Consider the following 16,341-nt stretch of genomic DNA (forward strand, 5'->3'; position numbering starts at 1 on the left):
GCAGCTCTGGCTGGTTGCTTGCCAATTGTGTATTGTTATGTGAACTGTATTGAGATGTACTAATGACATGTGGCCGAGAAGACTGGACATTTTTAAGGCCTTTGTTGTGTCGATGAACACCCCCCACATTCATACCCTCTGCACTCATCTACTAGAAAATAATACAGATTATTGCAAATCCTATGTTGATGACTGGGTTCGTTCTTGTATGAAGTTGCTGTTGAATTGCTCTGCCATTATTAGTATTAGTATTATTGTATGAGGTATTCTTGTTTGGGTTACCCCTGTGCTGTGATGTGGGTTTTATATGGTGTGTATTCTCTTTTCTCTCCACTGGCTATCTGGTAAACAGGCTACACTCTAGGTAGTCTCTTCTGCTGATGTGTGTGGGTCTGGTAGTGGTTCTCTCTATTCTACTCTTTTCCTTTCGGCATGGTTAATACCTGCCTGGCGCCCGAACAAAAGCTTTCTTTACCCCTCTCTAATAAATACCGCTACAGAATTGGCGCCCGAACAGGGACTTGAAGAGAAACACCCATGACACCATCCACACAAGGTTGAATCATGTCTTTTGTTGGAACCCCATACTGTGTCAATGTGGACACACCTGATGGTAATCATGTTCGGGATTCTTTCATTGTGGAAGGACTTAATGAACTAATGGAGTTGGATAGCACTGACCCTAATCCCCAGGTTTCTGGCTCACCTATAACATCTCCACCATTACCCTCCCCTCAAACCCTTCCGGTTACCCTGTCCAGAGAGACTGGGAGAGGTGTCTCTGTGATCCCTGGACAACTGGAACATCAATGGACACACACCAATCATAGTTTGACAATGCAGGAGAATGCCATTCGCAAACTCAGTGAATGTGTGGAGGCTCATCAGACAGATATGCAGAGGAGGTTGGATTACCTTCCCTGTCAAATGGAGGAAAACCAACAACAAATTGTTCAGAGACAGAAATATTTACAAGATTCTCTGAAGCAGGATATTCAAGGAAAACTGCACCGGTTCAAAACACAAATGGAAACTAACCATCATCAAGTCATACTCTTTCTTGAGGACGAACAAAAACGGAGAGCAGAGGAGTCAGCCTCTGTTGTGAAGGGAGTGTGTTCTTATCTGAAGGAAGTTATGGAGGACATGAAGAACTCTCTCACAGGGGAACTACGATTTTTGATTGAACAGACTCAAAAGGACACCGTTAATGAGATGGAAAAAGCACAGAAGGCCACAGACCTTCAACTGGAAGGGCTGCACCAGGAGGTAATGCAGTGCTTTTCCCTTCTGGACAAATCTTCTGCACCGCCCTCAGGTTTTACCTCTGCCACTGGCTTGGCCAGTAAGGTAATAGGAACAGGTAGTACTACAAAAACCCCTCTGAAGATACTGTTAAACAACAGAACTCCCGCTGCCACTGTCATGCCTCCTCTAGAGCGCTCCCTCCCTATCAAACTACTTTTCCCCACTTTTGGCAGCCCAGAAGATGATGTTGATCCACTGTTTTTCTTATCTAAGTGTAATGATTTTCTTTCTATCCGGCCCCTTACTGACTTGGAGGTTCTGGCCACCCTCCGCAGTGTTCTCCATGGTACAGCAAGAGACTGGTGGGAGATAGCCCGTGAACATGTGTCAACCTGGGAGGAGTTTCAAAAAATATTCCTCTTAGCCGTCCTCTCAGAGGACTATGGGGATGAACTGGCGGAACGTGTTCGTAACAGAGTCCAGGGTGAAGCAGAGCCAATACGGGACTTTGCCTTCTCCTATCGAGTTCTATGTAGAAGATGGAAGGCTGACATTACTGAGCAGGAGATGGTCAAACTCCTTCTTAAGAACATGGTTCCCCGCCTTGCTAGTCAACTTCGAGAACGTGTGCAAAATGTGGATGATCTGGTGCGGCTTGGGACTCAGTTTGAGAAGGACTGGAAGCGCCACCTCCAAACTAAAAACCCGGTTCCCTCATCCCAGTATACCAATAACTCTCCTGGGGCTAAACCGTCTCAGATATTTGTACCCAAGATCCAGGACAAAAGTCCAGTTATGTGTTGGAGGTGTAAAGTCCAACATCCTCCAGATTCTTGCCCGCTCTATGTCCAGCGTCAGGATTCAGGAAAAGGTCGGAAAGGACCGAAGACTGAAAGTCTAGACAGGCGTGGTGGCTTGCATACAATTGGGTCAGCCTTAATGCCCACCATGAAGCCTTTAGACAGCACAGCTAGCGGTCTTATTCCTATTCCGCAACAACTATTGGTTCCTCTGACTGTTAGGAACTGGAGAGGGAAGGCCATAATCGACACAGGGGCATCTTACACCCTGATGCAAGAGGCCCTGTGGCAGAACATGGCATTACCTCATGAGGAGCTACGAACATGGGAGGAGGGACCATTGTACTTGGCCAATGGAGAACCTACCACTCCCTTGGGCTGGATTAGTATAATAATACAACTGCATGGTGAGACTATTAACCTTCCTGTGGCAATTCTTGCAGATTCAAGCCTTGCATTTGCTGTAGTCCTTGGCCTAGACTTCCTGTTCTTCAGTGGACTGACCATCTCGATGTCCGAACCCTCCTATCGGCTGCACTCTGACTATTCTCAGCCTCATCCATTTCAACCTGGTAATGCACTGATTTCAGGTTGGAGCCTGCTACATTATGCAGAGTCCGGACAAGGTCAAGTCAGAGACAGAGAAAATATAAAGAGACAAAGACAAAAACATGTTCCACCAGTGAAGTCTGAGAACCCAACTATCACCCTGATTACCGCCGTACCCCCCCTTCTATCCGAGAGCAAAAGCGAACCTGATGCTGATTTCTACATCAAACAAGCGGTGGAACAGGCATGTCTGTCGGATGATGAAAGGTGGCAGCTATCCCAGATGTTGGACGTGAACAGTGAGGTCTGTACTCTTACACTCGGCCGTACAACCGTCTTCAAACATAAAATCTATACCCGGCATGAGGTCCCCATTAAGCAGCGTCCCTACAGGCTGTCCCCCGCCAAACTGGCAATTCTCAATGAACAGCTCAAAAGCATGTTGGAGAATGGAATTGTGGAACCTTCTTTTTCCGGATGGGCTTCTCCGGTTGTCCTGATTCCTAAGAAAGATGGTGGATATCGATTCTGTGTGGACTACAGGAAGCCGAATGCCATAACAGAAAGCGATGCCTACACTCTACCAAACATAAATGACATACTGGAATCTCTGGCAGGAGCATCCATCTTTAGTAATCTGGATCTGAACAGTGGCTATTGGCAGGTGTCAATGGATCACGCTAGTCAAGACAAGACGGCCTTTGTCACCCCTGCTGGTTTGTACTCCTTCAAAGTCATGCCTTTTGGTTTGAAGAATGCTCCAGCAACCTTCCAAAGGTTGATGGAGACTGTCCTGGGAGATCTGAGGGGTAAAAATTGTCTTGTTTATCTGGATGACATCATAATCTACTCCTCCTCTGTTGCGGATCATCTGCAAGACATTCAGTCCGTCTTCGACAGACTAAAGGCTGCAGGTTTGACCTTGAACTTGAAGAAGTGTCGTTTCTGTCTGCCAGAACTCAAGTTCCTTGGTCATGTGGTTAATGCTGAAGGTATCCATGCAGATCCAGCCAAAGTTGCAGCCGTGCAGGAATTCCCAATTCCCACATCCCTCAAGGCTGTTCAGCGGTTTCTGGGTATGGCTGGATGGTACCACAGGTTTGTGCCTGACTTTTCAAAGGTAGCCGAACCCCTCAATCACCTTAAGAAGAAAGGTGTGAAATTCCAATGGACCCCTGCATGCCAAGGTGCATTTGAAGCACTCAAAAACAGTCTAATTACTCCTCCAGTGCTTGGACATCCTAACCTGAATGCTCATTTCATTGTGTACACGGATGCAAGTCAAACAGGACTTGGAGCAGTCTTGGCTCAACAAACAGGACTTGGAACAGAAGAAGTTCTTGCCTATGCAAGTCGCACCCTTAATTCAGCCGAGAGGAATTATTCAACGACTGAAAGGGAATGCCTCGCTGTGGTCTGGGCTTTGGAGAAATGGAGCTACTACTTGGAGGCAAAGATCTTCACCGTTGTCACAGACCATGCTGCTCTGCAGTGGGTTCTGGCATCAGGCAAGACCAACAGCCGTCTTATTCGCTGGTCTATCAGACTGCAGAAGTTTGACTTCATCATTGAGTATCGCAAAGGAAAACTGAACGTTGTACCAGATGCCCTTTCTCGGATTACAGAGACTGCCAATGTTTGTCCTCCCTTGTGCAGTACCTATACTACCGCTAAATGTCTGGATGATTCCTTTCCTCTGGATGATGAGAGTGTATGGAGAGCACAGCAGAAGGATGCTGCCATCATGGTGATCCACAAGAGTCTGTCTGAAGAAGACTCCAAGAGTCGCTTCAATGATAAGTATAGCATAATTCAGGATAAAGTGTATCGAAAAACTCCAAGAGGAGATGGAATACACAGCACCCATTATCGCGTCTTCATTCCCTCTACATTGTGTGACCAGATAATCCAAGCTTATCATGCCAATCCCATGAGTGGCCATCTTGGAGTTTTTAAAACTTATCGAAGACTACAAGAGGTGGTTTACTGGCCAGGCATGTGGGTTGATACCCGGAAGTTTGTACAGCAGTGTGAAGTCTGCCAGAAATACAAACCAGACATTGGCAGACCTGCTGGGAAAATGCAGCAGACCGTGGTGAACCATCCAAATGAAATGTTGGGAATTGACCTCATGGGACCTTTTCCTCCCAGCCGGGGGACACGGAATGAATTTTTATTGGTGGTAGTGGACTACTACACACACTGGGTGGAGTTGTTTCCCCTCCGCAAAGCCACTGCATCAGCCATTGCTCTAATTCTGCGAAGGGAGGTTTTTACCAGATTCGGAATTCCCGACCAAATCCTCTCTGACCGAGGTCCGCAGTTCATATCAGGAATATACAAAGAGCTCTGTACCTACTGGGGTGTAATTGCCAAGCTGACCACAGCCTACCATCCTCAGACCAACCTGACCGAGAGGGTAAACCGAACCCTGAAGGGGATGATTGCTTCATTCGTGGGGGATCAGCACACAAGGTGGGATCAGCATCTTCCAGAATTTCGCTTTGCACTGAACTCTGCCGTGCAGGAGACTTCTGGGGTCACTCCCGCCGAACTCCACCTGGGAAGACCACTAAAAGGTCCGATGGACAGGGTCTTGCAAAGTTTGAATGTTTCACCTGACTGCCCAGCGTTTGATGCCGTACAACACCACCACACCTTGCTAGCCAGAGTGGAGGCCAGCAAAACCAAAGCCAAACAACGACAGCTGAGAAACTATGACAAACATAGACGAGACGTGTGTTTTCCACCCCAGTCTCGTGTCTGGGTACGTTCACATCATCTGTCAAAGGCATCTAAGAAGTTCACTGCCAAGCTAGCTTCGAGATGGAAAGGTCCATACCGTGTAGTGCAGCAGTTGGGACCAGTGAACTACTTGGTCTGTTTGGAGGACACTGGGGAAGATGTCAGGACAGTGCATGTTGTTGACCTAAAGCCCTGCTACCCTACGGCAGAAGAGCTGGATCGCAGGCAAAAGCAACACCTGCAGGACCTCTTCGTGGAGGACTCTGATGAGGAGGACTTCCCTGGTTTTGTGTAGCAGGAACATGAACCTGTCAAAGCCTGCATCCTCTCTGTTTCTACAGGCATTGTTTTTTCATGGGGGGAGGAGTGTGGCGAAATCTGCACAGAGCCTTCACCGTGCACTGCCACTTTAAGAGCGCATGAGCAGTAAGGAAGAAGAATATAAAGAGAGCTCGTTCAGCTCTTTGGGGAGGGGCTCTTTGGTGGCGCGACAGTTTGATTGTGTGTGCTGTGCTGCAGAAGTTTTGTTTGTGTTCAGCGTGTGTAGTTTATAGAGTATTTAACTCAATCATCGGTGTAATCGCTCTAGGTCGTGGTTGTTTTAGTTTGGAACCACGCCCGTTATGGATCGCATGGATTAGTAGCAACATTGTTGCGAAGCTTTAACATACAAACCAACAAACCATCGGACAGTCAGACAGTACACCTGAAGACCACAGCTAAGATCTCTCTTGTTCTCTTTCTCTTTTTCTCTTCCCTCTATCGTTCCAGTGCTTTACCCTGAAACAGACTCTCTATTTTTCCAATGCACTTCCCATTGAAGTGCATTAGAGCTGGACTATTATTGCCCTGCCTGAAGTATTTGGACATTTTAGTTAAAAGGGAGGTTGCTTGCCAATTGTGTATTGTTATGTGAACTGTATTGAGATGTACTAATGACATGTGGCCGAGAAGACTGGACATTTTTAAGGCCTTTGTTGTGTCGATGAACACCCCCCACATTCATACCCTCTGCACTCATCTACTAGAAAATAATACAGATTATTGCAAATCCTATGTTGATGACTGGGTTCGTTCTTGTATGAAGTTGCTGTTGAATTGCTCTGCCATTATTAGTATTAGTATTATTGTATGAGGTATTCTTGTTTGGGTTACCCCTGTGCTGTGATGTGGGTTTTATATGGTGTGTATTCTCTTTTCTCTCCACTGGCTATCTGGTAAACAGGCTACACTCTAGGTAGTCTCTTCTGCTGATGTGTGTGGGTCTGGTAGTGGTTCTCTCTATTCTACTCTTTTCCTTTCGGCATGGTTAATACCTGCCTGGCGCCCGAACAAAAGCTTTCTTTACCCCTCTCTAATAAATACCGCTACAGCCTGATGCTTCTCCCTCTTTTCCCCCGCTACAAAGTTTCTCCCTGCAGGCAATAACTGAGTCCGAGATGTTAAACCTAAAACATCTGGGTCAGATGGTTTAGACCCTTTTCTTCTTAAAGGTTGCTGCCCCTATCATCGCCAAGCCCATCTCTGACCCTTTTAAACCTGTCTCTCCTCTCTGGGGAGGTTCCCATTGCTTGGAAGGCAGCCACAGTTCATCCTTTATTTAAAGGGGGAGATCAAGCTGATCCTAACTGTTAGAGGCCTATTTCTATTTTTCCCTGTTTATCAAAAATGTTGGAAATACTTGTCAATAATCAACTGACTGGCATTTCTTGATGTCTATATTATTCTCTCTGGTACGCAATCTGGTTTCTGCTCAAGTTATGGATGTGTCACTGCAACCTTAAATGTCCTAAATTATGTCACCATTGCCCTTGACTCATTTTTTTATACCTTTTATTTAACTAGGCAAGTCAGTTAAGAACAAATTCTTATTTTCAATGACGGCCTAGTTCAGTGCCATGTTCAGGGGCAGAACAACAGAGTCTTACCTTGTCAGCTCAGGGGATTCGATCTTGCAACCTTCCGGTTATTAGTCCAACGCTCTAACCACTAGGCTACCTGCCACCCCAGGGTCCTTGGCCTGGTTTGCCCTTGATTCTAAGCAATGTTGTGCTGCTATTTTTATCGACTTGGCCAAAGCTTTTGATACGGTAGACCATTCCATTCTTGTGGGCCGGCTAATGAGTATTGGTATCTCTGAGGGGTCTTTGGCCTGGTTTGCTAACTACCTCTCTCAAAGAGTGCAGTGTATAAAGTCAGAACATCTGCTGTCTCAGCCTCTGCCTGTCACCAAGGGGGTACCCCAAGGCTTGATCCTAGGCCACACGCTCTTCTCAATTTACATCAACAACATAGCTCAAGCAGTAGGAAGCTCTCTAGCTCTCTCCCTGTGGAAAATAAATCTATGTTTTTTGCCAATTTTAAACAGTTTGATTTTATAATGTAGTTGTTTTTTTTACCCAACACCACTATTTATATTTATAAAGCAGACCCAAATTGAGTCAGTAACCTTTTTGAAATCAACAAAGCATGAAAAGTCAATTAGGGTGTGCAGGGTGAATACGTGGTCTGTCATATGGTAATTTGGTAATAAAAAAACAACAACAACAAATTTCACAGAGGAAATGTAGGTTTCTGCTGATCATGGTAATGCAGAGGATTTACCCAAGGTTGCTGTTGATGCATATGCATATCCCACAGTAGTTATTGGGCTCAAATTTGTGGTGATCAGTCCTTGGTTCCAAATATTGAGGAAGATACCAGAGCTAAGAATGATGTTAAAGAGTTTAAGTATAGCCAATTGGAATTTGTTGTCTGTATATTTTATCATTTCATTAAGGATACCATCAACACCACAGGCCTTTTTGGGTTGGAGGGTTTTCATTTTGTCCTGTAACTCATTCAATGTAATTGGAGAATCCAGTGGGTTCTGGTAGTCTTAAATAGTTGATTCTAAGATTTGTATTTGATCATGTATATGTTTTTGCTGTTTGTTCTTTGTTATAGAGCCAAAACAGATTGGAGAAGCGGTTTATCCATACTGCCCTACCAAGCAAAAAGGCAGTAACTGCTCATTTGGTCGAAAATTAGTTAATGTAATTTTTGCTACATTAAATACATGCTTAATCACGTGGACAAGTATCCTGCCTCTATTGTGTTGTGTTTTGGAGAAAATGGGGGATCATGTTAGCAGTAACTGCATAAGGTTACTGAGAAACCAAGGGAGACAAAGTTCCACGCTGTGAGCAGTTACTGCCTTTTTGCTTGGTAGGGCAGCGTACATCTCCATTTTGGATAAATAACTATTCATATTGTTGTTTGTTTAGTGTTTTCCAATTTTCCCAGAAGTGGTTAGATTCCATGGATTCTCTCTCCATCTCTATTGCGTTCTCTTTCTCTCTCTAACTCTCTGTCTCTCTCTGTCCCCACCAGTCGTATCTATGAGATCTTGCCTCAGAGGATACAGCAGTGGCAGCAGTCTCCCTGTATAGCTGAGGAGCAGGGCAAGAAGCTGCTGGAGCGAATCAGGAGAGATCAGCAGTCAGCCCGCCTGAGACTCACGGACATGGAGAAACGCTTCCACGAGCTGGAGGGGATCATCGCCAAGGCTAAGCAACAGGTGGTGCAACAGGACGAAGAGGTGAGAGAGAGAGAGAGAGAGAGAGACGGCCTCATACACAGTCACAAACACAGCCTCATACACGGCCTCATACACAGCCTCACACACAGCCTCAAACACAGCCTCAAACACAGCCTCAAACACAGCCTCAAACACAGCCTCAAACACAGCCTCATACACAGCCTCAAACACAGCCTCAAACACAGCCTCAAACACAGTCTCATACACAGCCTCAAACACAGCCTCATACACAGCCTCATACACAGCCTCATACACAGCCTCATACACAGCCTCATACACAGCCTCAAACACAGCCTCATACACAGCCTCATACACAGCCTCATACACAGCCTCAAACACAGCCTCATACACAGCCTCAAACACAGCCTCATACACAGCCTCAAACACAGCCTCATACACAGCCTCATACACAGCCTCAAACACAGCCTCATACACAGCCTCATACACAGCCTCATACACAGCCTCAAACACAGTCTCAAACACAGCCTCATACACAGCCTCATACACAGCCTCATACACAGCCTCATACACAGCCTCAAACACAGCCTCATACACAGCCTCAAACACAGCCTCAAACACAGCCTCAAACACAGCCTCAAACACAGCCTCATACACAGCCTCAAACACAGCCTCAAACACAGCCTCAAACACAGCCTCAAACACAGCCTCATACACAGCCTCAAACACAGCCTCAAACACAGCCTCATACACAGCCTCATACACAGCCTCATACACAGCCTCATACACAGCCTCAAACACAGCCTCAAACACAGCCTCATACACAGCCTCATACACAGCCTCATACACAGCCTCAAACACAGCCTCATACACAGCCTCAAACACAGCCTCATACACAGCCTCATACACAGCCTCATACACAGCCTCATACACAGCCTCAAACACAGCCTCAAACACAGCCTCATACACAGCCTCATACACAGCCTCAAACACAGCCTCATACACAGCCTCAAACACAGCCTCATACACAGCCTCATACACAGCCTCATACACAGCCTCATACACAGCCTCATACACAGCCTCAAACACAGCCTCATACACAGCCTCATACACAGCCTCAAACACAGCCTCATACACAGCCTCAAACACAGCCTCAAACACAGCCTCATACACAGCCTCAAACACAGCCTCATACACAGCCTCATACACAGTCTCATACACAGCCTCAAAAGCCCTTCCATTCTGAGTTATTATTTGTTGATTCGTTTCACTTTGTTTTATTTATTTGTTGCTCTTTTTTAGGTGAATGAGGCAGAAGGGGACACAGATACAGACCTGCAGATATTCTGCGTGTCCTGCAGTCACCCCGTCAACCCCAAGGTGGCGCTAAGACACATGGAGAGATGCTACGCTAAGGTCAGTAGGTCAAAAACACATTGAGCAGCAATGTGTTGTAATAAAATGGTGTTGTATTAAATGTGTTGTTTTCCTTGTGCAGTACGAGAGCCAGACCTCCTTCGGCTCCATGTACCCCACACGCATCGAAGGGTAAGGACCAATCCCACCGGCAACATCACATACCTACGACTGACACCAAATGTCAATGAAATTGATGGAAAATTGTTATAGCTTTACATTTACATTCTAGTCATTTATCCACAGGGACATACATTTAGTATATTCATATACAGATAGCTAGGTGAGACAACCACATATCACAGTAGTTAGTATATTCATATTCAGATAGCTAGGTGGGACAACCACATATCACAGTAGTTAGTATATTCAGATAGCTAGGTGAGACAACCACATATCACAGTAGTTAGTATATTCAGATAGCTAGGTGGGACAACCACATATCACAGTAGTTAGTATATTCAGATAGCTAGGTGGGACAACCACATATCACAGTAGTTAGTATATTCATATTCAGATAGCTAGGTGGGACAACCACATATCACAGTAGAGCTGGGACGTGATCTACACCTACCACTGGTCTCAGGTATTTGACTGATATCGTTCATTAAGATCAGTAGCCTGTACGAAAGAAATGTGACGTTTGAAATCAAATAGGTAATATGCTAATATGGGTGATTGTTAATGGGAACAACCATGAATGTTAATGGGAACAACCATGAATGTTAATACTACAACCATAAAACTAGTTGTAGTACAGTCGTGGCCAAAAGTTTTGAGAATGACACAAATATTAATTTCCACAAAGTTTGCTGCTTCAGTGTCTTTAGATATTTTTGTCAGATGTTACTATGGAATACTGAAGTATAATTACAAGCATTTCATAAGTGTCAAAGGCTTTTATTGACAATTACATGAAGTTGATGCAAAGAGTCAATATTTGTAGTGTTGACCCTTCTTTTTCAAGACCTCTGCAAACCGCGCTCTGTCTTCTCCGGACAAGCTTTTTTCCGGATGCCCCAAGAAAATCGGAAAGAGGATTCATCAGAGAAAATGACTTTACCCCAGTCCTCAGCAGCCCAATCCCTGTACCTTTTGCAGAATATCAGTCTGTCCCTGATGTTTTTCCTGGAGAGAAGTGGCTTCTTTGTGGCTCTTTTTGACACCAGGCTATCCTTCAAAAGTCTTTGCCTCACTGTGCGTGCAGATGCACTCACACCTGCCTGCTGCCATTCCTGAGCAAGCTCTGTACTGGTGATGCCCAGATCCCGCAGCTGAATCAACTTTAGGAGACGGTCCTGGCGCTGGCTGGACTTCGTTGGGCGCCCTGAAGCCTTCTTCACAACTGAACCGCTTTCCTTGAAGTTCTTGATGATCCGATAAATGGTTCATTTAGGTGCAATCTTACTGGCAGCAATATCCTTGCCTGTGAAGCCCTTTTTGTGCAAAGCAATGATGACGGCACGTGTTTCCTTGCAGGTAACCATGGTTGACAGAGGAAGAACAATGAATCCTTTTGAAGCTTCCAGTCTGTTATTCGAACTCAATCAGCATGACAGAGTGATCTCAAGCCTTGTCCTTTCGTCAACACTCACACCTGTGTTAACGAGAGAATCACTGACATGACGTCAGCTGGTCCTTTTGTTGCAGGGCTGAATTGCAGTGGAAATGTTTTTTTTGGGGATTCAGTTAATTTGCATGGCAAAGAGGGACTTTGCAATTCATCTGATCACTCTTCATTACATTCTGGAGTATATGCAAATTGCCATCATGACACCAGACTGAGGCAGCAGACTTTGTGAAAATGTATATTTGTGTCATTCTCAAACCTTTGGCCAGGACTGTAGTTTAAAGAGTTGTCACTGTTTGATATACTCAGTGTATAAATCACACTCATAGTAAAGTAGTGAGTAGGAAATGAGAGTGTTATTTACTTGAGTTAGTTAGTTGTTTATTTTCTGTCTTGTCTCTCTCCGCAGTGCAACCAGACTGTTCTGTGACGTATACAACCCTCAGAGTAAAACCTACTGTAAGAGACTGCAGGTGTTGTGTCCTGAACACTCTAGAGACCCTAAGGTAGGTTTAGACCCTAAGGTAGACTTATAACAACCTACACATACCCTTCATAACACATTAATAGCTGTCATAGCAACCCTCAGAGTAAAACCTACTGCAAGAGACTGCAGGTGTTGTGTCCTGAACACTCTAGAGACCACAAGGTATGTTTAGACTCCAAGGTAGGTTTAGACTCCAAGGTAGGTTTAGACTCCAAGGTAGGTTTAGACTCCAAGGTAGGTTTAGACTCCAAGGTAGGTATAGACTCCAAGGTAGGTATAGACTCCAAGGTAGGTATAGACTCCAAGGTAGGTTTAGACTCCAAGGTAGGTTTAGACTCCAAGGTAGGTATAGAACCCAAGGTAGGTATAGAACCCAAGGTAGGTATAGAACCCAAGGTAGGTTTAGAACCCAAGGTAGGTTCAGAACCCAAGGTAGGTTCAGAACCCAAGGTAGGTTTAGACTCCAAGGTAGGTTTCTCTCACCTTCTCATCTATTTATAAGCCTTGATCCTACACATAATCTTCAGAACAATATACGCCATTTAGCATTTTTATTCCATTCAATAACACTTTATGACTCCACGACCGTTATGTTTCAGTGGTCCCTCCCACCTGAGCCCTGTCTCCTTCCAGGTTACTGTGGATGAGGTGTGTGGCTGTCCCCTGGTGAGAGACGTCTTCCAGCCCACAGGAGAGTACTGCCGGGTGTCGAAGCGCAAGTGTAACAAGCATTACTGCTGGGAGAAACTGAGGAGGGCTGAGGTGGACCTGGAGAGAGTCCGAGTGGTCAGTGTCATAATAATCATATAGCTAGGTTACGTTAAGTCAGTCTCTCATATGTAGTCCACATTTCAGGCCCTTTTTAGTCATCATGTTAACTGTTTATTCTCTCATATGACTTGTCCTCTCCTTCGTCCCCTCTCCTCTTGTCCTCTCCTTCATCCCCTCTCCTCTTGTCCTCTCCTTCGTCCCCTCTCCTCTTGTCCTCTCCTTCGTCCCCTCTCCTCTTGTCCTCTCCTTCGTCCCCTCTCCTCTTGTCCTCTCCTTCGTCCCCTCTCCTTCGTCCCCTCTCCACTTGTCCTCTCTCCTTCGTCCCCTCTCCTTCGTCCCCTCTCCACTTGTCCTCTCTCCTTCGTCCCCTCTCCACTTGTCCTCTCCTTCGTCCCCTCTCCTTCGTCCCCTCTCCTCTTGTCCTCTCCTTCGTCCCCTCTCCTTCGTCCCCTCTCCTCTTGTCCTCTCCTTCGTCCTCTCTCCTCTTGTCCTCTCCTTCGTCCCCTCTCCTTCGTCCCCTCTCCTCTTGTCCTCTCCTTCGTCCCCTCTCCTTCGTCCCCTCTCCTCTTGTCCTCTCCTTCGTCCCCTCTCCTTCGTCCCCTCGCCTCTTGTCATCTCTTTCGTCCCCTCTCCTCTTGTCCTCTCCTTCGTCCCCTCTCCTTCGTCCCCTCTCCTCTTGTCCTCGCCTTCGTCCCCTCTCCTTCGTCCCCTCTCTTCTTGTCCTCTCCTTCGTCCCCTCTCTTTCGTCCCCTCTCCTCTTGTCCTCTCCTTCGTCCCCTCTCCTCTTGTCCTCTCCTTCGTCCCCTCTCCGCTTGTCCTCTCCTTCGTCCCTTCTCCTCTTGTCCTCTCCTTCGTCCCCTCTTCTTCGTCCCCTCTCCTCTTGTCCAGTGGTACAAGCTGGACGAGCTCTTTGAGCAGGAGAGGAACGTCCGAACAGCCATGACCAATAGAGCAGGTCTCCTGGCCCTCATGCTGCACCAGACCATCCAGCACGACCCTGTTACCACCGACCTCCGCACCGCCAAGGATAGGTAGACCCCCAATCCTCCTGCCCATGACCCTTGAACTATCCCCTGACCACGGACCTCCTATGGTTACTACTGACTTACGTACCGTCAAGGATATGTAGAGGACCAACCCCCCCCCCCCCCGATCACGAGCCTCTGCATCTCCTCAGGACAGATAGACACCCCCCCCCACAAGACCCTCAACACCACGACCCTGGCGGTGGCCCAGTCACCACAATCCCGACCTCCGAACCCACCTTCGAGGACAGATTGAACCAAGCCGTTACCATGACTACACCTTGACCACCAAGACCCTGTCACCATGACAACCTGTCACCACGACCCGGTAACCTGGACCTCAGCACCTCCAAGGGCAGATGCACAGAGGCAGATACAAAAAGACAGACTTATACAGATAGACTTCTACAGATACAGATAGACTGCTACATATAGACAGAGACAAATAGACAGACTTATACAGATACAGATAGACAGATACAGATACAAATAGACAGATACAGATATACTGATACAGACAGACTGATACAGATAGACTGACACAGACAGACTTATACAGATAGACAGAGACAGATAGACTGATACAGACAGACTGATACAGATACAGACAGACTGATACAGATAGACTGATACAGATAGACTGATACAGATAGACTGATACAGATACAGACAGACTGATACAGATAGACTGATACAGATAGACTGATACAGATAGACTGATACAGACAGACTGATACAGATAGACTGCCCAGGATTCCACTTGTCACTGTGAAGCTGATACTGCATTAGGACGGCTTGTGTTTTTATTTCCGATGAGAAGGCTTGAGATACATTATAACACCCATGTATATTATTAAATGACACTGACGTTCACGATGGCCTGTTTTTATATTCACTTCATGCATCGATAACAGATAGGCGATATGATTACAATACAACTAGATTAGAAGGCCTAGACTACTTCAATGCATTGGATACAAAACCAACACTGGCATGTGTTTTAAGGATAACTTAAATGAATACAGTATTGTAATGTTATTAATGCCTTTCTCTCTCCTTGCAGGGGATTGGACAGATGAACCAAGGCTCAGAACCAGATGAACCAAGCCTCAGAACCAGATGAACCAAGCCTCAGAACCAGATGAACCAAGCCTCAGAACCAGATGAACCAAGCCTCAGAACCAGATGAACCAAGCCTCAGAACCAGATGACCAAGCCTCAGAACCAGATGACCAAGCTTCAGAACCAGATGAACCAAGCCTCAGAACCAGATGACCAAGCCTCAGAACCAGATGAACCAATCCTCATAACCAGATGAACCAAGCCTCAGAACCAGATGACCAAGCCTCAGAACCAGATGACCAAGCCTCAGAAGCAGATGACCAAGCCTCAGAACCAGATGACCAAGCCTCAGAACCAGATGACCAAGCCTCAGAACCAGATGAACCAAGCCTCAGAACCAGATGACCAAGCCTCAGAACCAGATGACCAAGCCTCAGAACCAGAACCGTGTGAAAACGTCAACACTCATTTTGAATAAATATTGACTCATTTATTGGTTTTCCTGTATCTGCATGGATCCTTAGAACACAGTCCATTAGAACACAGTCCATTAGAACACAGTCCATTGGAACACAGTCCATTGGAACACAGTCCATTGGAACACAGTCCATTGGAACACAGTCCATTAGAACACAGTCCATTAGATCACAGTCCATTAGAACACAGTCCATTAGAACACAGTCCATTGGATCACAGTCCATTGGAACACAGTCCATTGGAACACAGTCCATTGGAACACAGTACATTAGAACACAGTCCATTGGATCACAGTCCATTGGATCACAGTCCATTGGAACACAGTCCATTGGAACACAGTCCATTGTAACACAGTCCATTAGAACACAGTCCATTAGAACACAGTCCATTAGAACACAGTCCATTAGAACACAGTCCATTGGATCACAGTCCATTGGAACACAGTCCATTAGATCACAGTCCATTAGAACACAGTCCATTGGAACACAGTCCATTAGAACACAGTCCATTGGATCACAGTCCATTGGAACACAGTCCATTAGAACACAGTCCATTAGAACACAGTCCATTAGAACACAGTCCATTAGATCACAGTCCATTAGAACACAGTCCATTGGATCACAGTCCATTGGAACACAGTCCATTGGATCACA

At 46.0% G+C, this 16,341-nt stretch overlaps 1 protein-coding gene across 3 annotated transcripts in view; it reads left to right on the forward strand.

Annotated features, from left to right (window-relative positions):
* LOC110491185 (CXXC-type zinc finger protein 1) overlaps window positions 1-15,701 on the forward strand; it is a 35,669-nt gene extending 19,968 nt beyond the window's left edge. For 2 of the 3 annotated variants that reach the window (XM_090204044.1, XM_090204045.1), the window contains exons 9-15: window positions 8,715-8,922; window positions 10,183-10,296; window positions 10,379-10,428; window positions 12,276-12,372; window positions 12,987-13,139; window positions 14,013-14,155; window positions 15,213-15,701. In XM_090204044.1, coding sequence (XP_090060170.1) covers window positions 8,715-8,922; window positions 10,183-10,296; window positions 10,379-10,428; window positions 12,276-12,372; window positions 12,987-13,139; window positions 14,013-14,155; window positions 15,213-15,228 — 781 coding nt within the window. In that variant the 3' untranslated portion in view covers window positions 15,229-15,701. Of the gene's footprint in view, window positions 1-8,714; window positions 8,923-10,182; window positions 10,297-10,378; window positions 10,429-12,275; window positions 12,373-12,986; window positions 13,140-14,012; window positions 14,478-15,212 lie in introns of all 3 variants that reach the window. The other variant, XR_016487560.1, reaches the window with a different exon arrangement.
* Window positions 15,702-16,341: the final 640 nt, after the last annotated feature.

The sequence above is a fragment of the Oncorhynchus mykiss genome, chromosome 16 (genome assembly GCF_057628025.1).
Source record: "Oncorhynchus mykiss isolate SJ-2025 chromosome 16, ASM5762802v1, whole genome shotgun sequence".
Taxonomy (NCBI): Eukaryota; Metazoa; Chordata; class Actinopteri; order Salmoniformes; family Salmonidae; genus Oncorhynchus; species Oncorhynchus mykiss.